General features: G+C 41.4%; 1 protein-coding gene across 2 annotated transcripts in view; it reads right to left on the bottom strand.

Moving 5' to 3' along the window:
• Positions 1–20,248, bottom strand: part of DHRSX (dehydrogenase/reductase X-linked) — a 168,498-nt gene that overhangs the window by 128,234 nt on the left and 20,016 nt on the right. For both annotated transcript variants that reach the window (XM_086768578.1, XM_086768586.1), the window contains exon 2: positions 1,776–1,883. In XM_086768578.1, the coding sequence (XP_086624704.1) occupies positions 1,776–1,883 (108 nt within the window). The remainder of the gene's footprint in view (positions 1–1,775; positions 1,884–20,248) is intronic.

Genomic DNA, 20,248 nt, shown 5'->3' with positions numbered 1-20,248 from the left:
AAGAGTTAAAAGCATGTGCCTTCTGAAAATAAAGGACATGTTCCCAGGACACCGTTCCTGTGTTGTTTATGTCAAGGCCACAGCACAGAGGACTCGCCAAGCAGATGACCATGCACTCTGCCACCAGGAGGATAACATCCAAGTCGCAGCACATCACCCATACCATTACTTTTCCTGTTAGCCCACCCAGAAAACAGGCTTATAGATGGAGCCTATAGACTCCAAACAAGGAAAAATGTACTAAGAGCTGATGACTCCTAAAGGCTGTAAAAGATCTGCCCACAAAAGAGTTCGTCATTTCCGATCAAGAAGAACCACAGAGACAGGATAAGGACTCGGTATCTGGCGTACCGTTTCCCACGCTGCACACAAGTGATGCTCACCAGACCACATGAGCACACACATCTTGCTGCTTGTGAGAGTATGAGAGTGGGTGAATGAGATATATGAGGGGATGATTGTGAGTTGAAAAAAATCAGCTTATTTACAGATTTTGTAAATTAATATCACCTTCCCTTTCCCAAAGGTCTCACGTTGAATTTTGTTACACAAAATACCCTAAATATTAAATAGTATGAAATAAATCTTTAAAAAGTAGCAATGTTCTATGCTTCCATGACCCTATGCAAAGAAAAGAAAATTGGCCTTTTTGTTTTCCCACTGAGTACATTTTTGCAGTCCACCTTAAATACGAAAAGTAACTTTAGTGAAATACTAATGCTGACATCATGAGGTACATCTAGCTACATTAGCTACATCTAACATTTAGCTACGTACAGACGCATCTGCTAACATTTTGCAGATGCTTGGTTTTGACACACCTATTAAAACACGTATGAGTAAATGGCATTCCACATTACACCTGTGCAATTCCAGGGCAACTCCATTAGTGCTACTAACTGCACTAGACTAAAAATACATGGCTACCATGCTCTTGTTTATTGTTTTGTGGGTTGTTTTTTTTTTTTTTAAAGATGTGTATACAAAACCTTAGAGAGAGCACATTCTGTATAAAAGCTATGGCATCATGATGTATGGCACCACCAGCTTGCTACTGTATTATGAAATATCAGCTTTCAGTGACCTTGTGGTTTAAAAGTTACAGTGGTAAAAATCTAGTTAAAGAAAGATGAAGGGAGCAAAATGTAGCATTTTAAATATATGAGTATTCATTATGTTACATGCAAATTTAGTAGCTATAGTAGTGCATATATATATAGTGTAAAAAGCTTTTAAAAATAGGAAAAAAGTCTCACTAAAGTTGTCTGTAGTAGAGAGAAGAAATTGCGCACTCAGGACATTTTTGGACTTCCTACAGAAATTCACATATCCTAACTTCAGATGTCTCAGTCTAACATAGTCACCTTATAAACTCTTTATTGTCAATGGAGAGAAAGAGGCATCTCCAGATGGTGAGTTGTCCAGCCCATCTCAGACTGACACGAATGAAACCCTCGGGGTATTTATTTCCTTGCCTTGATAAGAAAATATTTTTCTAACACCTATATTTTAAAGTTTTTTTCATGACCTTGTTGTTTACTTCTCATATATGGTAGTCCAACTCTTCCATGTTTTGCAGAAAAAAAATCATGTCCACTTTTCTTTAGGATCTTGCAAAGCAAAACATACATCAAATCTTTATTTGTGCTACATGGTAGCAAAACTCTCTCCTACCTTCCTCTGACATATCTTTACATATGCTGTAAAAAAATACTCTTTAAAACAAAAATTTACTTTTTTAAGTAAGAAATATATTAAGAAAATAATTACTTTACCTATTATAACGTGCATGCCAAGTCTTGCCAAATGCTTCACAGTTTGGTAACCAATTCCTTTAGCACCTCCAGTCACTATAGCAACCTTTCCATTTTGTGTAGGGAAAACTATACGAAGAAAAAGAAACAACACAAGGTTAGTTCACAATAGTAACACAATTAAGAAGTTAAGATGTATTTTAAAGAGGCATACACTTAACAGACCACTCAAGCCAGGCCAGTAAACAATCTCAGAAGCAAACTCCATATAGAAATAAGAACTACTGAGCACCTGCCATTATTTACTGCACTGTAATTTTCCAGTGTTAATAGTTCACAAAAGACGATACTAAAGACAAACACTCAGTTCAGATAGTGCCTTAACTTTGTTACAGAGCAAGGTGACAGCTGTTACAAATCAGCTCAGGGATGGTTTAGTCCATGTCTACAGGGAAAAAAATTCCATCAGCAGCATGATATCCTGAAAACTTTTTGAATGAAAAACAGCAAACAGCTTGGTGAAAAGCAACACCTCTAAAGGGCAGGAGCCAGCTGACCTAACTTACCTGCAAAACTGAGCACTCTCCCTGTTGAAAATCAGAGTTCTGGCCCCCAAAAGGAGAGGGCACTTTTTTTTTTGCATTAAAACCCCCTCCTGCTTTTCCCACCCACCCCAGCCCTCCCCTCCAAAAGCCATCGTCCCCGATGGCCACGGCCAGTCCCACACTGCCTCCGCCCCAACAAGCGCTCCTTAACCTAGGGCAACACACAGCCCAGTGGGTAGGGCATGCTCCCCAAATCCACCTCTGCTAGGGGCTGCTGAGACCTACAGCCCGTGCCTCCTGCATCCCTAGGCAGCCCTTCGACCACTCAGTGAGCCAAAAAGTGGCTCGGATAGCCCGGGTGGGGCGGCCGCCATCCTGACTGTGAGCTCTCATGTCGGCTGCGGCACCCCTCCAAGATGGAGGGAGGCCTCCTGCCAAAGGAGAGCAAAGGCGTCTTAATGTAACTGCTTGGGGGAGGCATGAGTGAGGTCAAATATCAGACATGAGTTTTTGATGATGTGGCAAATCTTTCATGTGAAACACTGTGTGCTCTTCAGGTGACCGAGGTGAATTTCTGTTTGCTTTTTAGAAGAAGCTGATAGGTATTTGTACAGGGAAAACAGCGCTGAATATTTTATTTTGCCACGGTGCAGTGTCCGTAGGCAACGTTATAGATAATAAATGTTAAACAGATGCTGACTTTCATCTATCAAAGGACTTTCTATTTTGATTTCTAGGTTTTTAGGGGATTGCTTTGTTGTACAACACAAGCTTATATTTTATATGGCTATGAAACACAGAACTAGCGCTGATACAAGCTGCTTTCTTCACAGCAACTTCAAAAAGGACCCAGATTTCACCTTTCCTGAAATATATAGTTCCTTCCAGCACGATTCAACACAAATTTCTGTTCTCTTCAGGTAATGACGTGATTCTTCCCATCCATGCAGAGTGAGAATTGTATTTGAAAGTTAATTCCTATTATAGTGATATCCATGCATGTAAGTGTCCTGATATATATAATTTGAGCTAAATATAACTTTGCAGAGAGCTTTCCTAAAAGGCTTCATTTTAGTTATAAGTAGTCCTGCCATTCCCACCAGAAGTATTTCTTATAACAAACTCTAAGTAAAACGCCTACATTTTTGTCAGTAGTAAAGCCCTGAAATTAAAGCTAGACCTGACACTAAATACTTAGGTAAATTGTCTGCTCTGGGTAGCATTTTTAAATTGCTTATTACTTTACCAGACTTGGCCTTTTTAGATTATGTTTTCTTGGACTGTTCTCTATCAGTGAAGCAGAAAGAAAAATGAAAGAAAAATGTTTTTGCAGTTTTTGAAAATGCAGGCAGGAAATAAAGATTTTTAAAGAGGAAGAAAAATCAATGTTTTTAGTGCTAAACAAGTTGTTCTCACCTCTATGTGAACAGCCCTTGTGCCTCACTGGGACCGGATATGCTTGAAATTTGGCAAGGACGTATAATCTCAAGTTCTTTCAGCCACGAAGTGAGAAAACACTGCCTGAATGGTTTGCATCCATGAGAAGAGGGACCAGTATGTGCACACTGTTCAACATTTTACACCAGATGAAAACACGAACAGATTGTCTTATACCAAAGGTGGGCGAGAGGAGACAGGTCTCTTAACTAGGAACAGGGCAATATTCTTTTCAAGATGGCAAATAAATCTGTAACAAACAGCTTTTTGAGCTTCTGTTAGCTCAGAAAATTCAAGATTCTGAAAAAAAAAAAAAAGAACTCTTGCAAAGCAAATACCCCTTTGTTCAGCTGAGTCCACACTGCCAGAGCCATTCTGAGGCCTCTCCTGAGGGTCAAACAGTTTTAAAGCCATACTAGGAGCCCTGGCATTGCCTTGGTGTTAGAGCAGGAAAGGCCATTTCTGGGCAGGACAGATACAGGTGTGAATTTTGCATGCAGCAACTGCATATGTACTTGTAACGGAAATGTCACCTAGAAGGCAAAAACATGAGCTGAAGTCCACTAGGTAATCTTTTAAAGTTTAGTTCATCCAATCATAAACTACATTGGAAATTCCGCTGACACATGATAGAGCAAGTTGCAGAAATGTGAGGTTCGCTTCCTCCCCAGAGCTCTACCTCCCCACTTATCTTTCATCCTGTTTCACCTCTGCATTTGAGTACAGAATCCAGAGGGGAAAAAAAGGAAAATTAAGTCATTACCATTTGTGTTTATTTCACTATAGATGAAAAAAAAACATACTCCAACACCAACAAAAGGTATTTCCTTAAGAGAAATTGTTTTCCTTTGGGCCTGAGTACCTTCCCCTCCTCTTCTACCTCCCCATGCCTCCTCTTGCTTCCTCCCCTCTCACCACATTGCCAACCTGACACTTGGATTTCACACGTTGCATACGGGTGCTGTCACTCGTTTCCATTACTGCACCACCATATATCTACCTATTGAATAAGAAGTGACATTTTAGTGCAAAATTAATTCACTTAGAAGAAAATGAATGAAAGAAAAGGAGAAAAAGAAGTCAGGACTGGGAAAGGGGCAATAATATGAATGAAAAATGGGAAGTCAGAAGAGCAAAGTGATAACAGGTATCACTGTGATGAAATGGTGCTAGGCAGCGGACAATGAAAGAAAGTGCCCGGTACTCTCCTGTCCATGATGGCTGCAAAGAAAAGGCCGATTTTTGGTCCCAGTGGCCACTCAAACCAGGCACATTGCCACTGCAATGAAGAGCAAGACAGATGGACAGAGTCCACTGCAGAGATGCACTCAGTGAGATCCTGTATTACAGAGAGCTTTAAAACAGGCCTGTGTGTAGAAGGTAGCCCCAAGGACCTAAGAAAGCACCCAGGGAGGGAGAAATGAGGGCTGCAGACACATGGATAAATGGCCAGTATCCATTTTATTTACAACAGGTACAGCATACAGCTTCCACAGAGCATGGTTTTGAATAGATACAACACTGCATGTCACATCTCAGAATACTGACTCCCTTCAGCCAAAAATGAGAAACAAAAAGAGGAAAACTGAAATACATCTTTGAAGGGGGGAACAAAAAAGGAAAAACACAGCAAAATTACCCCCTCAATTAATCCTTACTTTTGATTTTTATTAATCTTAATTTAATTTTAATCTGCAGAAAAGATGTACAGTTTCCATCAAGATAGATACTTTAATCTAAAATAAATCATCATGAAAATGAGACACTACTTGTTCTTACAGCAATAAAAGTGGTCAAGATCACATCCAGGCTGCGTATGTACAGCGAAAGGCAGATTATTGGTGCCCTGTTCCCACTAGAACTCCACTGTCGGGTAGAGTTTGCAAAACATCCGCCTTTTCAGTGCGAAAACACCTCTTCCATGATGAAACCCAACACCAAAATTTCAAAGCAGACCTGGGCTCAGCCTGGTTTTCCAGCAGATACTGGTTTATTCTGTGTGAGAGGTTGAGTCGAGCGTGGCCGGAGGCTGGGAGTACCCCCGGGCAGGAGGCAGCGGAGACCCACTGGCTTTGCCACTCCAGAGAGGTTCCCTCTGGCTCTTCTTGCACCTCATTTAAAACACCTCAGCTCTCTCTCTGCCTTTGCTCCTGGTAAATAGGCAGATACTGATCTCAATTACAGAGGCGTAACGCCAGTGATCTCTCCGTGGGACATGAGAACTGTACAGCCCTGGTGCTAATGAAATTCCTTGACCAAGCTTCAGCTGTTAATTTTCCCTTTGTGTTCGAAGAAACCAGCCTGCAGCCCTTAAGTGCTGCTTTATCGCGCCAAAGCCTGAGAGAGGTTTCTCCCAGGTTGCAGGTTCTGCCTGCATCCCAACATATTTGGAATAAATAAGCCTGTCTACTTTGCAAGTGGATTAAGCTAAGGCAGAAAAATAAGGCAGATTTATTCTGTAATAAATACATCCAGGTACAAAGCTATTTTAAAATAATTATTGTCCTTTTAAATATACTTCTCCTTAATCTGAAATAACTTCCATCTATAGAGGCATTCTCACACATAGCTGATACTACGAAGAATTTAAGGCAATTCTGTAATTTTTAAAAACACTAATTTTCAAGGGACTCTTAAAGAGGGCTGTCAAGATGACTCTGCAACTGCCAAGACCACAGAGATCTAAAATAAACTGCAGACCCATATCAATGACCACTTCCATATCAATGACCAGTTCCTGCCAGCAGAATGTCAGCTCTGGGGTAGGGATGGGGGTAACTGACGTATCCAAATAAAAAACAGAGGCATTAAACTTTCTTCTTTGCAGAAATGTACTATGTGAACACAGACAATGCAAACCTCAGAAGAAGAGCTCCCCTTAAGAGTTCCTTGCTTTGGTATTCCATAATCTTTACAACACAGCCTCTTTGAGGACAAAAAAAAAAAAAAAAAAAAAAAAAGAAAAAAGTATTAAAAGTTTATTAAAAGCAAACTGTATTGAATTTTTACAAAGTTCTTTCTCTTACCCTATTAACCTAGCATCTGCATCATGGAAAATTATAAGTCATGTGGACATTAAATATGATATCTTTATATTAATCTCTTAATTAAACTCGCTTTCTAAGACACTGAAGGCCAAAGGCAGAATTTAGATTGTCTGAACCAGTCTCCAGTCCTTATCAGGCAAGAAAGGCGAGCACCGCTGAAGGCATCCAAAAAGCTGGTCAGAGAGGCCACCCGAGAGGCGCCACGCTGCCTGCACCTCTTGAACCAGGTACTCAGCACAGGGACTTCGCTGGAATTTGTGCTGAAGAGACCCCCACAGACATATCCTAACAGTTATTTTGTTCCCTTCCTCCTATAACTGAATAATTTACATGCAAATATTATACCTGAAGGTAACTGGCAGAATCACAGATGGGCAGGAAGAGAAAAAAAAAAAAAAAAGAAAAAAAAGAAGAGAAGCCACAATGAATATTTAGTTTGATGACAGAATAATAAGTGCCAAGTTTGGAGCTGTTCCCGTACAGCAACACGAAGTGAGAAAAAGAGGGCAAACTGTAATTGTCAGTCCTCATCTAATACCACAGGACAAGGCACAATCCAAGTTTTTTCAGTTGGCTAAAGAATTCATATAGTTCAGTTTACCACCAAGTTATTGAGTAGCTTTTTCTATCCTAATATACTTCGACTCTCTTCTCCTGATTTACTCTGTGGCAGTGCTGAGATTATAACCATTAAGATCCATTTCAAAGCAGATGTAGAAAAAGAATTAATTTGCTACTCCAGAGGCAATGAGTAGACCACTGGGGAATCCACGCAGCTTTCAGCAACAGCCTTTTGTGTGAGCCTTACAGTAACATCTCCATAAAATTCTGTCTTGACAGAAACCAAGTAAACGGGGTCCGGATTCAAAAAGTCATTCCAGGACCATGCTACCAGAAGACAATTTCAGGTACTCAAGTCCTGAGGAACAAACCAGACAATCTTCTTTTTTTTCTTGTATGACACCAGCTTTGACCAATAGAAAAGTTGCGGGTCCTAAGCCTGTCGTACTCCTGTGCAGAAGATCTTTCAAATGCAAATAGCCTTCCCAAATTTGCACACCAAAATCTTTTCTGCCTCTGCTGCTTCCTATCACTGTCCTAAGGAACATCAATATGCAATCAAGATTGAAGGCTTTTAAGGCTGGAAACCAGGTAGGTGGCAACCAGCCTGACTAGTCTTTCTGTGAAAAGGCATCCTGCTGGTTTCAGCAGTTGCAAGCCATCAGACCTTCCACTCATGAACAACTGTCACGCACACATGCAGATCCACTGGCACATGATCAACAGTTCCAATGTATCTCGAACTGCTGGACACACTGTGTGAGGGTGATTTATTTGCCTAGGGAGACGATCTGTTTCCAAGCACAACTGGAATTTTGCACTAGCTAGGTGACAAGTCTCCTATGTTGTGTCTTCACTTCTGCAGAAGAAGTGAAAGTTGGGAATCAGGAGGAAACGGAGGTACCAGAGACAGGCTGGTCCTGGAGTTACTCATGGGAAGGGAAAGGTGTTGAAGAACCAGAATAGCAGGAGAAACCAAACGATGGAAATGTGTCCCTTACCCTATAAATGCATAGTATCTCAAGGTGCTATTAATGGAACAGCAGGAGTCAGATGGCTGTAAGAATTTCAGCAGCCAGGAGAAGACCTAATTTAAGAAGTCTCCCACACAGCCATCAATAGGGAAGACGGATTGTTAACAACTGCTCACAAAACCACGGCAAAACCCTTGGCATCCATAAGATCCAAGTTTCTTGCTTAACCATTGCACAAGGCACACATGGGTCCTAAAATGCTGCGTGCCAACAAACCAACAAATAATACCTCACACTTACCAGTGCTGGAAATTCATAAAAGCTCCATCCCCTGTATTTCAGGCTGGGATATCCTACAAGGTACCCACACGCAGTGCATGCCCTGTGAAGTGGACATTTCCACAATTTGACAGAGCTCCCACACACATGCAGCATGGGCAGTTGCTGGACCAGCAGCAACAATTTGCCTGGGCTGCTTGGAGACCTAGGAACCCAGTCAGTGCCATAACTCAAGCCAAGGCACCAGGTATCCAGCAAGCCCAGACAAACAGCTAAAGCGTAGCAAGGCAGCAAACGACACAAAAGCAGGGGAGTCAGCAGCGACATCAACTAGAAAAGCAGCGTGCTCACCCAGCTAAGGAGTTAATGTGTATCCTCATCTCTTCCCGACCTTGTCAGCACAGGAACAAGTGATATCTCTTCAGAGTTAGCAGCAAACATCTGCTGAGCCAGACTACTGAAATTTTTTTAATTGCCAATGAAAACAACCAAAAATATCCCAAATGTAATCCTCCTGTAAGTATATAGCATTTGTTTAGCTTTTCAACAAGCACGCCAGCTTGCTTATAGGGACAAAGTGATAAAATTTGCAGGCAAGATGACAAGCCCTTCACAGAATCCAGAGATACAAGTTCCCAAAAATTGATTCCAGGACTTGTCCTCAGATATCTCATTTAAGACATGGAAAAGCCATCCTACAAAGGATTAATAAGCAGAATAGATCCTCCTCCCTCCTATTTTTCATCTCATGAACAATTGGGGAGCCTTGAGAGGTATTAGATAGCAACAAGTATTATTAGAGTTCAGTATCACAAGATCGGAGCACCAGTATCCACAGCAAGACCTAACTATAGTAAAATAAATCCACATATTAGAAAAGATGCAAGATAAACTGGAGCAGGAATAAGAAGAAAGTTATGATGCCAGTATAACAGTACTGAGAGAAATATTTTTTTTGCTAAAGAAAAACGATGAAACCCTAAATAAGGCAGCTTTTCAGAGCAATGGGTTTTGGCACTCAAAAATCCAAGTCCTGTGATAAGAGCTCTGTCTAGCAACAATGGGAAAGGGGGTGGAAAGATGCATTAAAAAATCATTTGCATGACACACCTATCTACCTTTCTTCTAGCGATTCTTGGAAAGACAGGATGAATGCAGATAAAGGGAGAAGTGTGCATGGAAGGCAAGGTGTGGAAAGCGAACCAGAAGGGAGTGTTAGGCTCTCAAAGACATAGGAAAAAAGGGGTTTTTTTGTCAAGAAGAGGTCATTTTTGAGTGCTTCAACCCCTTTTTCCCCTGTCTTTACATTCGCCCCTACTTCCAAGTAATTAGCTGAAAGAAACACATCTGTAAGCAATTTAATACACCTGAACCATAAATCTCTGCATGGTGGTACTGTCCTCAAGGCAAAAAAAAAGGTCCAGCAAGGATACCTGCACAGACAGCTTGGCCTCCTGCTACATACAGATGCAAATTAACTGTGATTTGGTGGGGAGAAGGTGGTGTAAATCAAGGCACTGTAACCACTGACTGGTAGAAAGGTAAGCTATAGCTATTGCCAGTCATCTAAAAAATATTTCCTCTGCACTTCCACATGTATTTTCAGTGCCCTGTTTTCTAGAGCATATGACAGGAGTGTTTGCAAGTGAAGATGTCCAGCTTGCTTATGAGAGACAAGAGAAGCTGCATTTTCACACATCTTTCGACTGGAGCCCCAGCGCTTTTGGTTTATTTGTCAAATAGGATGCTCAGTAATGTTGATCTTGGACTTTGTGATGCTCCTAGACTTGCAGAAGGGCTAGAGAAAAAGACAACTGCAGTTCTCAAAAACAATACAGATGGCAATTTTACTAACTGATGTATGCTATCTTCGTTCTGGCTGTGAAGAACCTCTTCCTCCAACAAGTTCTAGGCAGACCTTCTGCATCAGACTCATAGATCACACCAAAAAAAAGCTGAATGTTGCCCCCCAAGAAGGAAGAGGCTGAGAATGGAAAAAAACTAAAGGGGATGGTTAATCTGGGAAGTTTTCTTCCCATTTCTGAATTGGCTTTCTCTAAGACAATGGGAAACAAGGCTGCATTGAAAAACGGTTTGATGAAGCATATATCTGAGCTTTTTAAAATACAAGTTCAGGCTGATCTGGATAGAGAGAAATTAGGAAATTTGATCCCAACAAATACAGAGCTGCCCTAAGGTAAAAGAAAGCAAAAGTAGAAGGGAGGGTGCAGTTCCCGAGCTCTAAATCTCACTTCTGGCCATGTTTGCCATTCTCAAATACTTTGTTCCTTTAGCCAAAACTCATCTAAATATAAGAGATTTTAATCTAATTTCTGTGAGTGCCAAATAGATTGATTGAACATAGCATTATACAAATCAGACAGCTGGGAAATACCACAGTGCACTATTAAAATCTCCTAAAAATTAATCAGGAATCCAGGTTTGCCCACAATCCGCTCTGGGAGTAGAGTTCCCAACTGAATGTGTAGGAACAGGAGAGTACTCGATCTCTGGGAGGGGGTGGAGGAGGGGAGCAAGAGAGAGAGAAAGAAAAAAGAGATTGAAATGTTGCTTTAGATCTACAAGTACAAATCATATTAGTGAAATTATGACTCTGTAAGTTCCAAACAGGCATCGAGCAACTTCTGCCATCACACGCTAGTCCTTATCTTAAACATCCTTGCTATTCCTGGCTTGAGCCAGTTTTTTGCTGGAAAAACACTAGTCTTAAGGAACAAAGATACTTCAGATAAAGGCTGATACTACATATTGACGAACTTGTGCAAGAATATTTGGCACCGGACTACTTGCTGGCATTACAGCACACATGGCATATTTTGCTCCACTATGCAATCATTTTGTCTTGGGGACAGATGCCAATTACGGACTCAGATGAGGCCATGAAACGCTGCCTTCTCGTGGAAGGGAGGGCTTTGCTGCCATACAGCCAGGTACCAGAGGTGTGTGGCACACCACCCCGCCTTGATAGGAGCAGCAGCTGAAAGGCACAGTGCTAATTTGGCTCAGCCGAAGCGATCAGTACGTGAGCAGCCCTGGCTTTGCTTATAAAAGGCACTCCACAAAAATCTAATGTGGGGGTTTGTGAAATAAGGGCAAGACAGTTGTTGCAATAATGTGAAGAAATCCCAACAATTCCTTACAGTATACTGGACAGCCACACTCTGCATGTGAGAGACTAATGGATTTGTTAAAAATACTAGGAGAAGAAACTCGACACAAGCTCCAAGAAGAAAGGACCTATTTCCTACATATGCATATATTTAAAGGATCCATTTACCCATATCATTTCTTACATGGGAAAATACTATCAAGACTAGAAAAGGACATATTTCCATGCGCCATGTATTCTCTGCCCTGCTTATCTTTCATTCCTTTTATATATTTACCTATTAAATCTTACTCTTTGGCTTTCTTCTCTTTCACTCCGGTCACACTAAAGATAGGGAAGTTACATACAGGTGTATCTTTAAATCAAGAAAAAGCATCTGGTTATCTTTTGAACAGATTTACTGATACTTCCTCCCATACTCCCTCCCTCTGGGCAAATGTAACTGTGCAATACCTCAGGCAATGTCATTTTATGTAAAACTTCCCAGTGCTCTTCAAGTCATGTCATCTTGTAATTATATTTTTTTCCTGTTGTGAAATAAGAAATGAAAAAGAGGAGCTCATCCCAGGAGATTTAAATAAGGGTAATGGAAATAGGTCTGCATAGGCAAGTACCCGTAGAATGAATTTTCCCATCCTGCAAAAGTTAGAGACATTAGAAATTTATTATTTTTTTTTCCATTCTGTTTCAGGAACTGAAGATTGTCCAGGCTCCAAGCTTTTACAAACAGCTAACAAGTAGATGCAGCTCCATCTCAGAACAGTTTACATCCCTACGGATGGAAGAAACCATTTCAAGTCCTTGCTCTCAGTCACACTCTGAGCATACAAAAGCCTTCCCAGTGTAATTCCCAATCTAAACAGCTGAAAGTTTCAGTTTCACCAAACATTTGCCATTTAAAGACATTTTTCCCTCCTGCAAAAGTCCCCAGTAAATGTAGTATTTTTCCATGCCCTGCTCAGAAATTCAGTGATCAATTTGTAAGAAGCCATAAACAGAAAATAAAGTGAAATGTAAGTAATGTCAGAAAATGTCTTCTCTTGGAAAGACAATGTCTCAGCTATCTCAAAAAAAACTTGACAAACAATTATCTGCATGAAATGTGGCACAGAATTCCTAAGATTTTAAAATTTTATGTCTAACTGTGAAAAATTAGCATTTAGGTTACAGCTTTGACCTAAAAACCAGGGTGATGACACTGAATTTGAAATGCTAAAGAAAAAAAGAATCAGCAAAGAGTGACATGTCTGTTACTCCATTACAAACTGAGTAAATGTCACAGCTGTTTGCCATGCAGAAACCTCATTTCAGAAGACTATAAATGCTGGGCTGGTTGTTTCCCAACAAAGAAACCTCAGCGAAAAAAAAAAAGAAAACCAAACCAAAAAACCAACCAGCTACTACTCTTGATTTAATCCCAAATAATGTAAAAATCAACCTGAGCAGAAAAGCCCCCATACCTTGCATGGAAGAAAGGTTCTGTCATAAACTGACGAGTCTGGAGAATATTGAGAGTACCAAAGCTCAGAAAATGCTGAAACTCAGATATTCATGAGCAATTTCATACACAGAAACTGAAGCAAAGAGAAATCTCCTTACTTACGGTCAAACTAGGAATCCAAACCAAAAGCGAAATACAGCTACCTGCTTTTTAGCATCTCACTACAGGAATTAAAAAGCAACAGAAAGCAATTTATACTTTGCACTACAATCTGTACTTTTCAAAAGACCAATTTTTTTTTTTTTTAATTTTCAGGACAGTATTGACAATATTATATTCGTAGACAGTACAGGGGTATTGTATCACAACCCCCGATATCGTCTTTACAGCTTCTACTTTTACTGCTTGTAAATCCCAACACCACTTATTCTGACCATACACTATTAAAAGATTGAATTTGTCATTCCATCGCTTCCTGCTCAGAGTGCAGATGGAGAGATACAGCTGGGTAACCAATATACTGGAAAAGGCAATTCTTTAAATATTCGCTTACTATATTAGATTATAGGGAGGGGAAAAAATAAAAAAGTTGGCAAGATCATTAAGAGTAGTTTAAACTGCATCTCCTCTCTTCCCAGAGACAGAGAACGTAATTTCCATATCCCAATCAAGCTTAAGAGCATGCAGCTGAAGGTCACATTCAGATCTGCCTCGTGCAGCCGACAAAACGCTCTGCTGGCACTTAAACAGCCCCCTTTGCTTCCCGTGGCTTCAGTGTGACAGTACTTCCATCAAACGTAAAGAAGTAAGCAGAAGTCAGGAGTTGGTATACAGACCTTAAAAGGTAATTGAAAGTTTCTGGAGTACTTCACTTCAGAAAACTGTGCAATCACTTGTGAACTGAAGTGCTTGTTATCATACACAAAGCTCCAGTAATTAGAATCAGGAAAAGAGGTACAAAGTGATTAGAGATTATTGGGAAAAATCTAGTTAACAGGAAGCGTAGCTCATAAACCGATCAGTACTTAAAGCTACCCTGAGATACCTGCAATTAATTAAAATATGAAATTTTAAAAAGCATATTCCCATATTATTAAAATCTTCAGAAGCAACTAATGATCAGAAGCCGTTACAGCTTCCACGCTAATGTGAGATAACCCTCAGATGCTACTGGATTAATAAAAAAGATGGAAAATAACCTCAACATCCCTTTCTCTCCCTCTCTGCCCCACTTCCACATCCTTCAAACCAGCCCCTGGCTAATTCATTTCGTTGGCTAGCCAGCACCTGGTGAAGAGGCTGGACAGCAGCAAAGGCTGTCTGTAGATCACAGAATCATAGAATCATTAAGGTTGGAAGGGACCTTTAGAGGTCATCTAGTCCAGCCCCCCTGCAAGAAGCAGGGACATCTCCAACCAGATCAGGTTGCTCGGAGCTCGGTCCAACCTGGCCTTGAATGATTCCAGGGATGGGGCATCCACCACCTCTCTGGGCAACCTGTTCCAGTGTTCCACCACCCTCACTGTAAAAATTTTTTTCCTAGTCTGATGTCTAGTCTGAGTCTACCTCCCGCTATTTTAAAACCATTACCCCTCGTCCTATCACAAGGCCCTGCTAAAGAGTTTCTCTTCATCTTTTCTGTAGGTCCCCTTTAGGTGTCTGAAGGCCGCTATAAGATCTCCCTGGAGCCTTCTCTTCTCCAGGCTGAACAGTCCCAACTCTCTCAGCCTGTCCTCATAGGAGAGGTGCTCCAGCCCTCTGATCATCACTCATATGGGTGCCAATTGTACCCCAGCGTACGCACCCAAAGCAGTGGCTCCGACTACAGCAAGGCTCACCTTGCTTGCATGGGATAAGAGCATGTCAACGGAGGCAGACGCTCGTGGGGCTGCACAGCCCTGGAGAGAGCTGCCCCACGCCCGGCAATGCCAGAGCTTGATGCCTCGGCTGCCCAGGGCTCCCAGCTGCTCAACCCTCTGCTGCTACAAGCCACCTCCCAGGGCCACCACCAGGCATCTAGAAGCACAGATTTGTGATGGAAGGTAGCTTTGTCATTTTTGGGGTTTGGTTTTTTTTTTGGTTCTTTTTTTTTTTAAAGACAGCTCTTATTTTAGATGGGATTTTTACTGAAGCCTCCTGATCCTCTCGAGGAGCTGTTTTCTGTACACAAAACTGCTTAAAAATCAATTCTAACTTGGAATGAGAAAGTACAAAGGGCATGCACATGTTTTGTCATCAAGATAGCTACAACATTTGTTTTCCAAAGATGGAATTTTATTCCTTTTTCTCTTTTTTGATAACAGGAGCAGCTCAGGGGTTTCAAATGGAGTATGAAAGTCTGAGTACAGAAAGGTCTCAACTGTACTATAAATAATTTCCTAATTCCCTCACAACAGTCCTTTTCTAGGACAAGACTGATTTCTTTTTAGACTCCTCTTCTTAACACGTGCTGAAGTGACCTTATACTCACACATTTTCTTTCAATTTTCATCTTTTTTGTTCCTCATAAAATATGCACCAAAGTTTTCAGAAGGGAGGTAGCTGCTTTGCAATAGAGACAGCTAATTGTTTTGAAATTTAAAAAAAAAAAAATTAGACATTTTTATTCCTCAGTGAAAAACTTACTTTTGAATGAAATTTTATAGGCCATTAATCTAATGAAGATTCATGGGATCCAGGGAATTAGTTAACTTAAAAGAACAGCTACTGTGCATACTCTATAATTGCTCTTCATCAAAATTGTCAAAGATTTTTAATATGCAGTTACTACACAGATTAAAAGCTCTAGAAGTATGTCTCCGTATAAGAGGCCATCATTCCACAGTGTCATTATCTGCTATTAATATTTCAATTAGAGAGTATCACACACTCCTCTGAAGAAACGCAACTGCTCACAGAATGAGTCCCATTATTGATAATGCTCCGGGAGTATGACACAAACGGCCTATTTTTATTCCTTCAATTAATTACCTCCTAAAAATAGCTTTCCCCATTTTTAAGGGAAAAGATAGTTTCATTCAGAAACGAGTGTCTTTGTTGACCGACGCCTCCCACCCATCCTGCTTCCACGAAGGGAGGCAAAGGCCACAGAGGCCACACCGGCCCTTCTCCACGGCCAGGCTACGGCCTCACTGTCCGGCTATCTGATTTCCCCAGAAGTTCAAACACGTGACAAACACTGTGACAAAGTACATCACAGTGCACCACCAGCCCTTCCATGGACCTCAGGCAGAAATACCAGCACTTTTCAGGCATCAGTACTAGCACAAACAGGCTTCAGGCCTGCTTTCTCTTCCACCTGACCAGGGGATCCAGCTCATCGCATGGCCCTGCAACAGCCCATTTGGTGTCAAATACTCTTCAAAGGCACAATTCTTTTTTCTTTTTTTTTTTAGAAAAAGACACTTTTTTCATTACAACAGGTCTTATACTCCTATTTTCACCATGTCAAGCTGACGATCAGCTTCCAGTGCAGCTGATACACCTGGAGCCACCTCTCAAAGGAGAGACCTTGTCAAGCCGACGGACGGCAGTTACCTACCTACAGCGCTCGTCTTACACCTACGCAAAAAGTTACACCTACGTTTCATTTCTGTTTGATGCTAAACAATTATAATCATTTGAATGAATTTTTTTTTTGAGAAGCATAAAGGAATTTAGCAATTTAAAGATACCAAGGTTGGAGCAGGGGAAGAGCTTGGAGAATAAAAGCCCGAGAGCTTGCACTGGCTTGTTTGGCAGCTCTCTGCTGTTCCCAATATTTCTCTCTCTAGGGCTTTTTCCATGAACATGCAAGGCTTGCAATTCAAACACACACCTTACGCTGTGCACTGACTTCTTGGTGATTTGAAAGACGTGACCCTAAAATACAGTTGCTCTTCCAGACGTCAGCCTCCCATAGCAATCGGTCTGAACAGCCAGCCCACTCGCACTCGGTCCTCCAGTGGGGCTTTGCCACCAGTTAGGACCTCTCTCAGAAAAAATCGTGGTGATCTAGAAGGGAAACTGTGCATGGCTCCTTGCAGGGACAGCAAAGCGAGCCCCTCCCATCTTAGCAAGCTGTACCAGCAGCTACTGGAGTCCTTACATCAGCATTTATTTTATTTTATTGCATTTGAAGCTTTGCAACTTTCCATACAGAAAATCCAGCAGCGCTGAGGGTTACACCACCTTCATTTTGCCCACAGGACCACCTCCCTCCAAAGGTACTCTACAGCATCCAGCTGATGTGTCTGCGCCGTGGTGCAGCTTGTGACCAGCACTGGTGCACCAGCGAAAGCCTACACTCTACTCCAGACATGGTTACTGGCATTCCCTGTTTCGCCTGGGGAATCAGAAAGATATCATTTTACTGAATAAGCTGTTCTTCCACAAGCGGTGTCCTCCTAATGTACGTGGTACTTTTGTAGGGGAGCACTTTGCCCAGCACAGCAGTACACCGGCAAAACCGCCCCTGTGAGGGTTTACCCTGGAGAAGACAAGTGTTCAGGTAAAGACACAGGAGGAACAGCCCAACTGGAGGCAGACGGGAGTGACGTCAATATAAAGAGGGGCACCCAGAACAACTCACCAGGGTCTCACCACCTGTGATGGCAGTGACATTTCTCCAGGGAGCACAGACATTTTGCCAGTCCTGAGTTTCCCCAGTGCTTTTAGAATCATAGAATGGTTTGGGTTGGAAGGGACCTTTAAAGGTCATCTAGTCCAACCCCCCTGCAAGGAGCAGGGACATCTTCAACCAGATCAGGTTGCTTGGAGCCCGATCCAACCTGGCCTTCAATGTTTCCAGGGATGGGGCATCTACCACCTCTCCAGGCAACCTGTTCCAGCGTTCCACCATCCTCAGCATAAAAAATGTCTTTCTTATTTCTAGTCTGAATCTACCTCCTTCTGTTTTAAAAGCATTTTGCTGTTGCACATGCCAGGGACCAGCAGGAAGAAGAGCTCTCAGCACCTCCCCCTCCAAAACACCATCAGAAGAGCAGGCTGCAAACCTGTTTCGACACAGACCCCAATGTATTTACAAGCAACAGATGATGTCTGCAGAGATGCTGCCAGCAGAACAGCCATGCTGGCCACACACTGCCTGCTGAAGCCACCATGGTGGCTCCCATGGCTCCCAGCCTCAGTCCTCATCACCTCAGCAAAACCAGGTGCTGGCTGTCAGCCAGACCGTGCTTATAAAGATGACGTTGTCCTTTACAGCAGAGAATAGCAGCTTGGAACAATTTGAACTGAATAAACCGTGCCTCATCACTGAATTACAATAACTTTCTGTATATGTATGTGGGTACGTATATGCTTTTATTTTAAGAAAGAAAAAAAATATTTTGAAAATTGGATTAGAAGACTGGGAAAAAAAAATCATGGTTTTCACCTGTGTTTCACCACAATATTTTATGACTGGTTTTAATTCAACTTAAATATTGAGGAACTATTTTTTTATAATCACTTTAAAAATGGAGGTGTAAGAGATAGATAGGAGATATGCCACACTTAACATCAAAAATCCCAGTAAAGGCCATTAAATTAGTGCATAAACCAGTAAGACTATATGCCACTATAGCATAACCCTAACAGCCATGCTGAAGCTGAAATGCAGGCTACAGCGTTGCCCACCTATTTTGTAGTTTTACACTCTCTTCCCTGTATCTTCAAATATCCCTTTCCTCCCTGCAGTGCTGGATGATTACACATAATTACTTTAAAAGATCAACTGCAAAAAGGAATCCATGAGAAACTACAGAAAGAATAAAGTTACATGCCTACAGCCAAGTGCAAAGTGTCTGCAGCTCTTGAAACTTGCCTCTGAATCAAGTGAGTTGCTCTTTTAAGTATCTATACCATATAATTAGGAAGTACAGCAGCAGTGAGAGAACATGGATTTTGCATTTCTTGACCTTTTTCCTACTAATTTTCAGCAGACTATTTAATGTTAGAATCATACACCATGCAATGCAGCGACTCCAGTTATGAATGCACAAGTCAGACTGGCATATAGGTGGTGGCATTAATTAGCACGAAAGCACTCCAACAGGCAGATTAGATGATATCTATATTCACACTGGATAGCTTTATTCATTAACAACATGTTATTTTTGAAAAAATATGTCCAACAAGCCCTTGTATATCTACTGTAAGAAGCATTTCATAGCACAAACATTTCATTTTCAGTTATCCAGGTTATATCCAATCGCCAAAAAAGCCAGCACTTACTGCTCTGCAGGCATTCTGTTCACTGGGATACATTCAGTAAAAAAATTACAAGCTCATCTCTTCACTGTATCAGTCCTGCTTTGCAGAGAGTGTAGTACCAGTGATGTTTTATTTAGAAAGTCGCTTTTATTCTGTGTATTACATAGACTGTTGCATCTTCTATAAGCCACTTGCAATATTACCACTGAACTTTTTTTAAAGAACAAAGACTGATGCCAACTCATCTGTAATTTCCTTAGCCAAGACAAGCTGACATGTTTGTTAAAATACTATTATACAGAACTATGTTTCCATTTTAAAAATAACCTGTCTAGGGCAAAGAGCATCTTCTGGGTCGGCTTTGTAAAACCCTTGGCATACAGACCCTAACATCAGTTGTTTCCGTACAAATTGCTAACATGGAGCTTCACCCACCTCCTGCTGCAGCACACCTTGCCTGGCCAGCCGAAGGTGGCAATCAAACCCTTGCCCGCAGCATAGCTGATTAAAAACTTAATCCCAAATTCATTGAACGCTCATAAGGGTCGTTAACCTCAACCCCCGGTTTGTGCATGTGAGAAATGCCAGCGTGAGATGCCAGGTCAGGAGGTGACCAAGCTTTGCTTTCATCTGGCATGACTTTGTTTTCTTAGGCCAGTGATGCTTACGTCACAGAGGATAACTCAGCGCAGAGCTTCTAGGAGATGAGTATTTCCTCATAGAGTTGGAGGGTGTTTAGTTATATCACCATGTTACCAATGTGTCAACAAGAAAAAAAAAAAAAAAAGGTTTTAACTGTTCCCTCAAGGTCCTCCTTCAGAAACAAGCTCAGTGCATTGTTTATGTTCAACTTTCCTTTTTTTCTTTTTCTTCAGGCTAATTTAA

This window comes from Chlamydotis macqueenii, chromosome 1 (genome assembly GCF_036417535.1).
Source record: "Chlamydotis macqueenii isolate bChlMac1 chromosome 1, bChlMac1.mat, whole genome shotgun sequence".
NCBI lineage: Eukaryota > Metazoa > Chordata > Aves > Otidiformes > Otididae > Chlamydotis > Chlamydotis macqueenii.
This window is presented reverse-complemented; position numbering and strand designations above follow the sequence as displayed.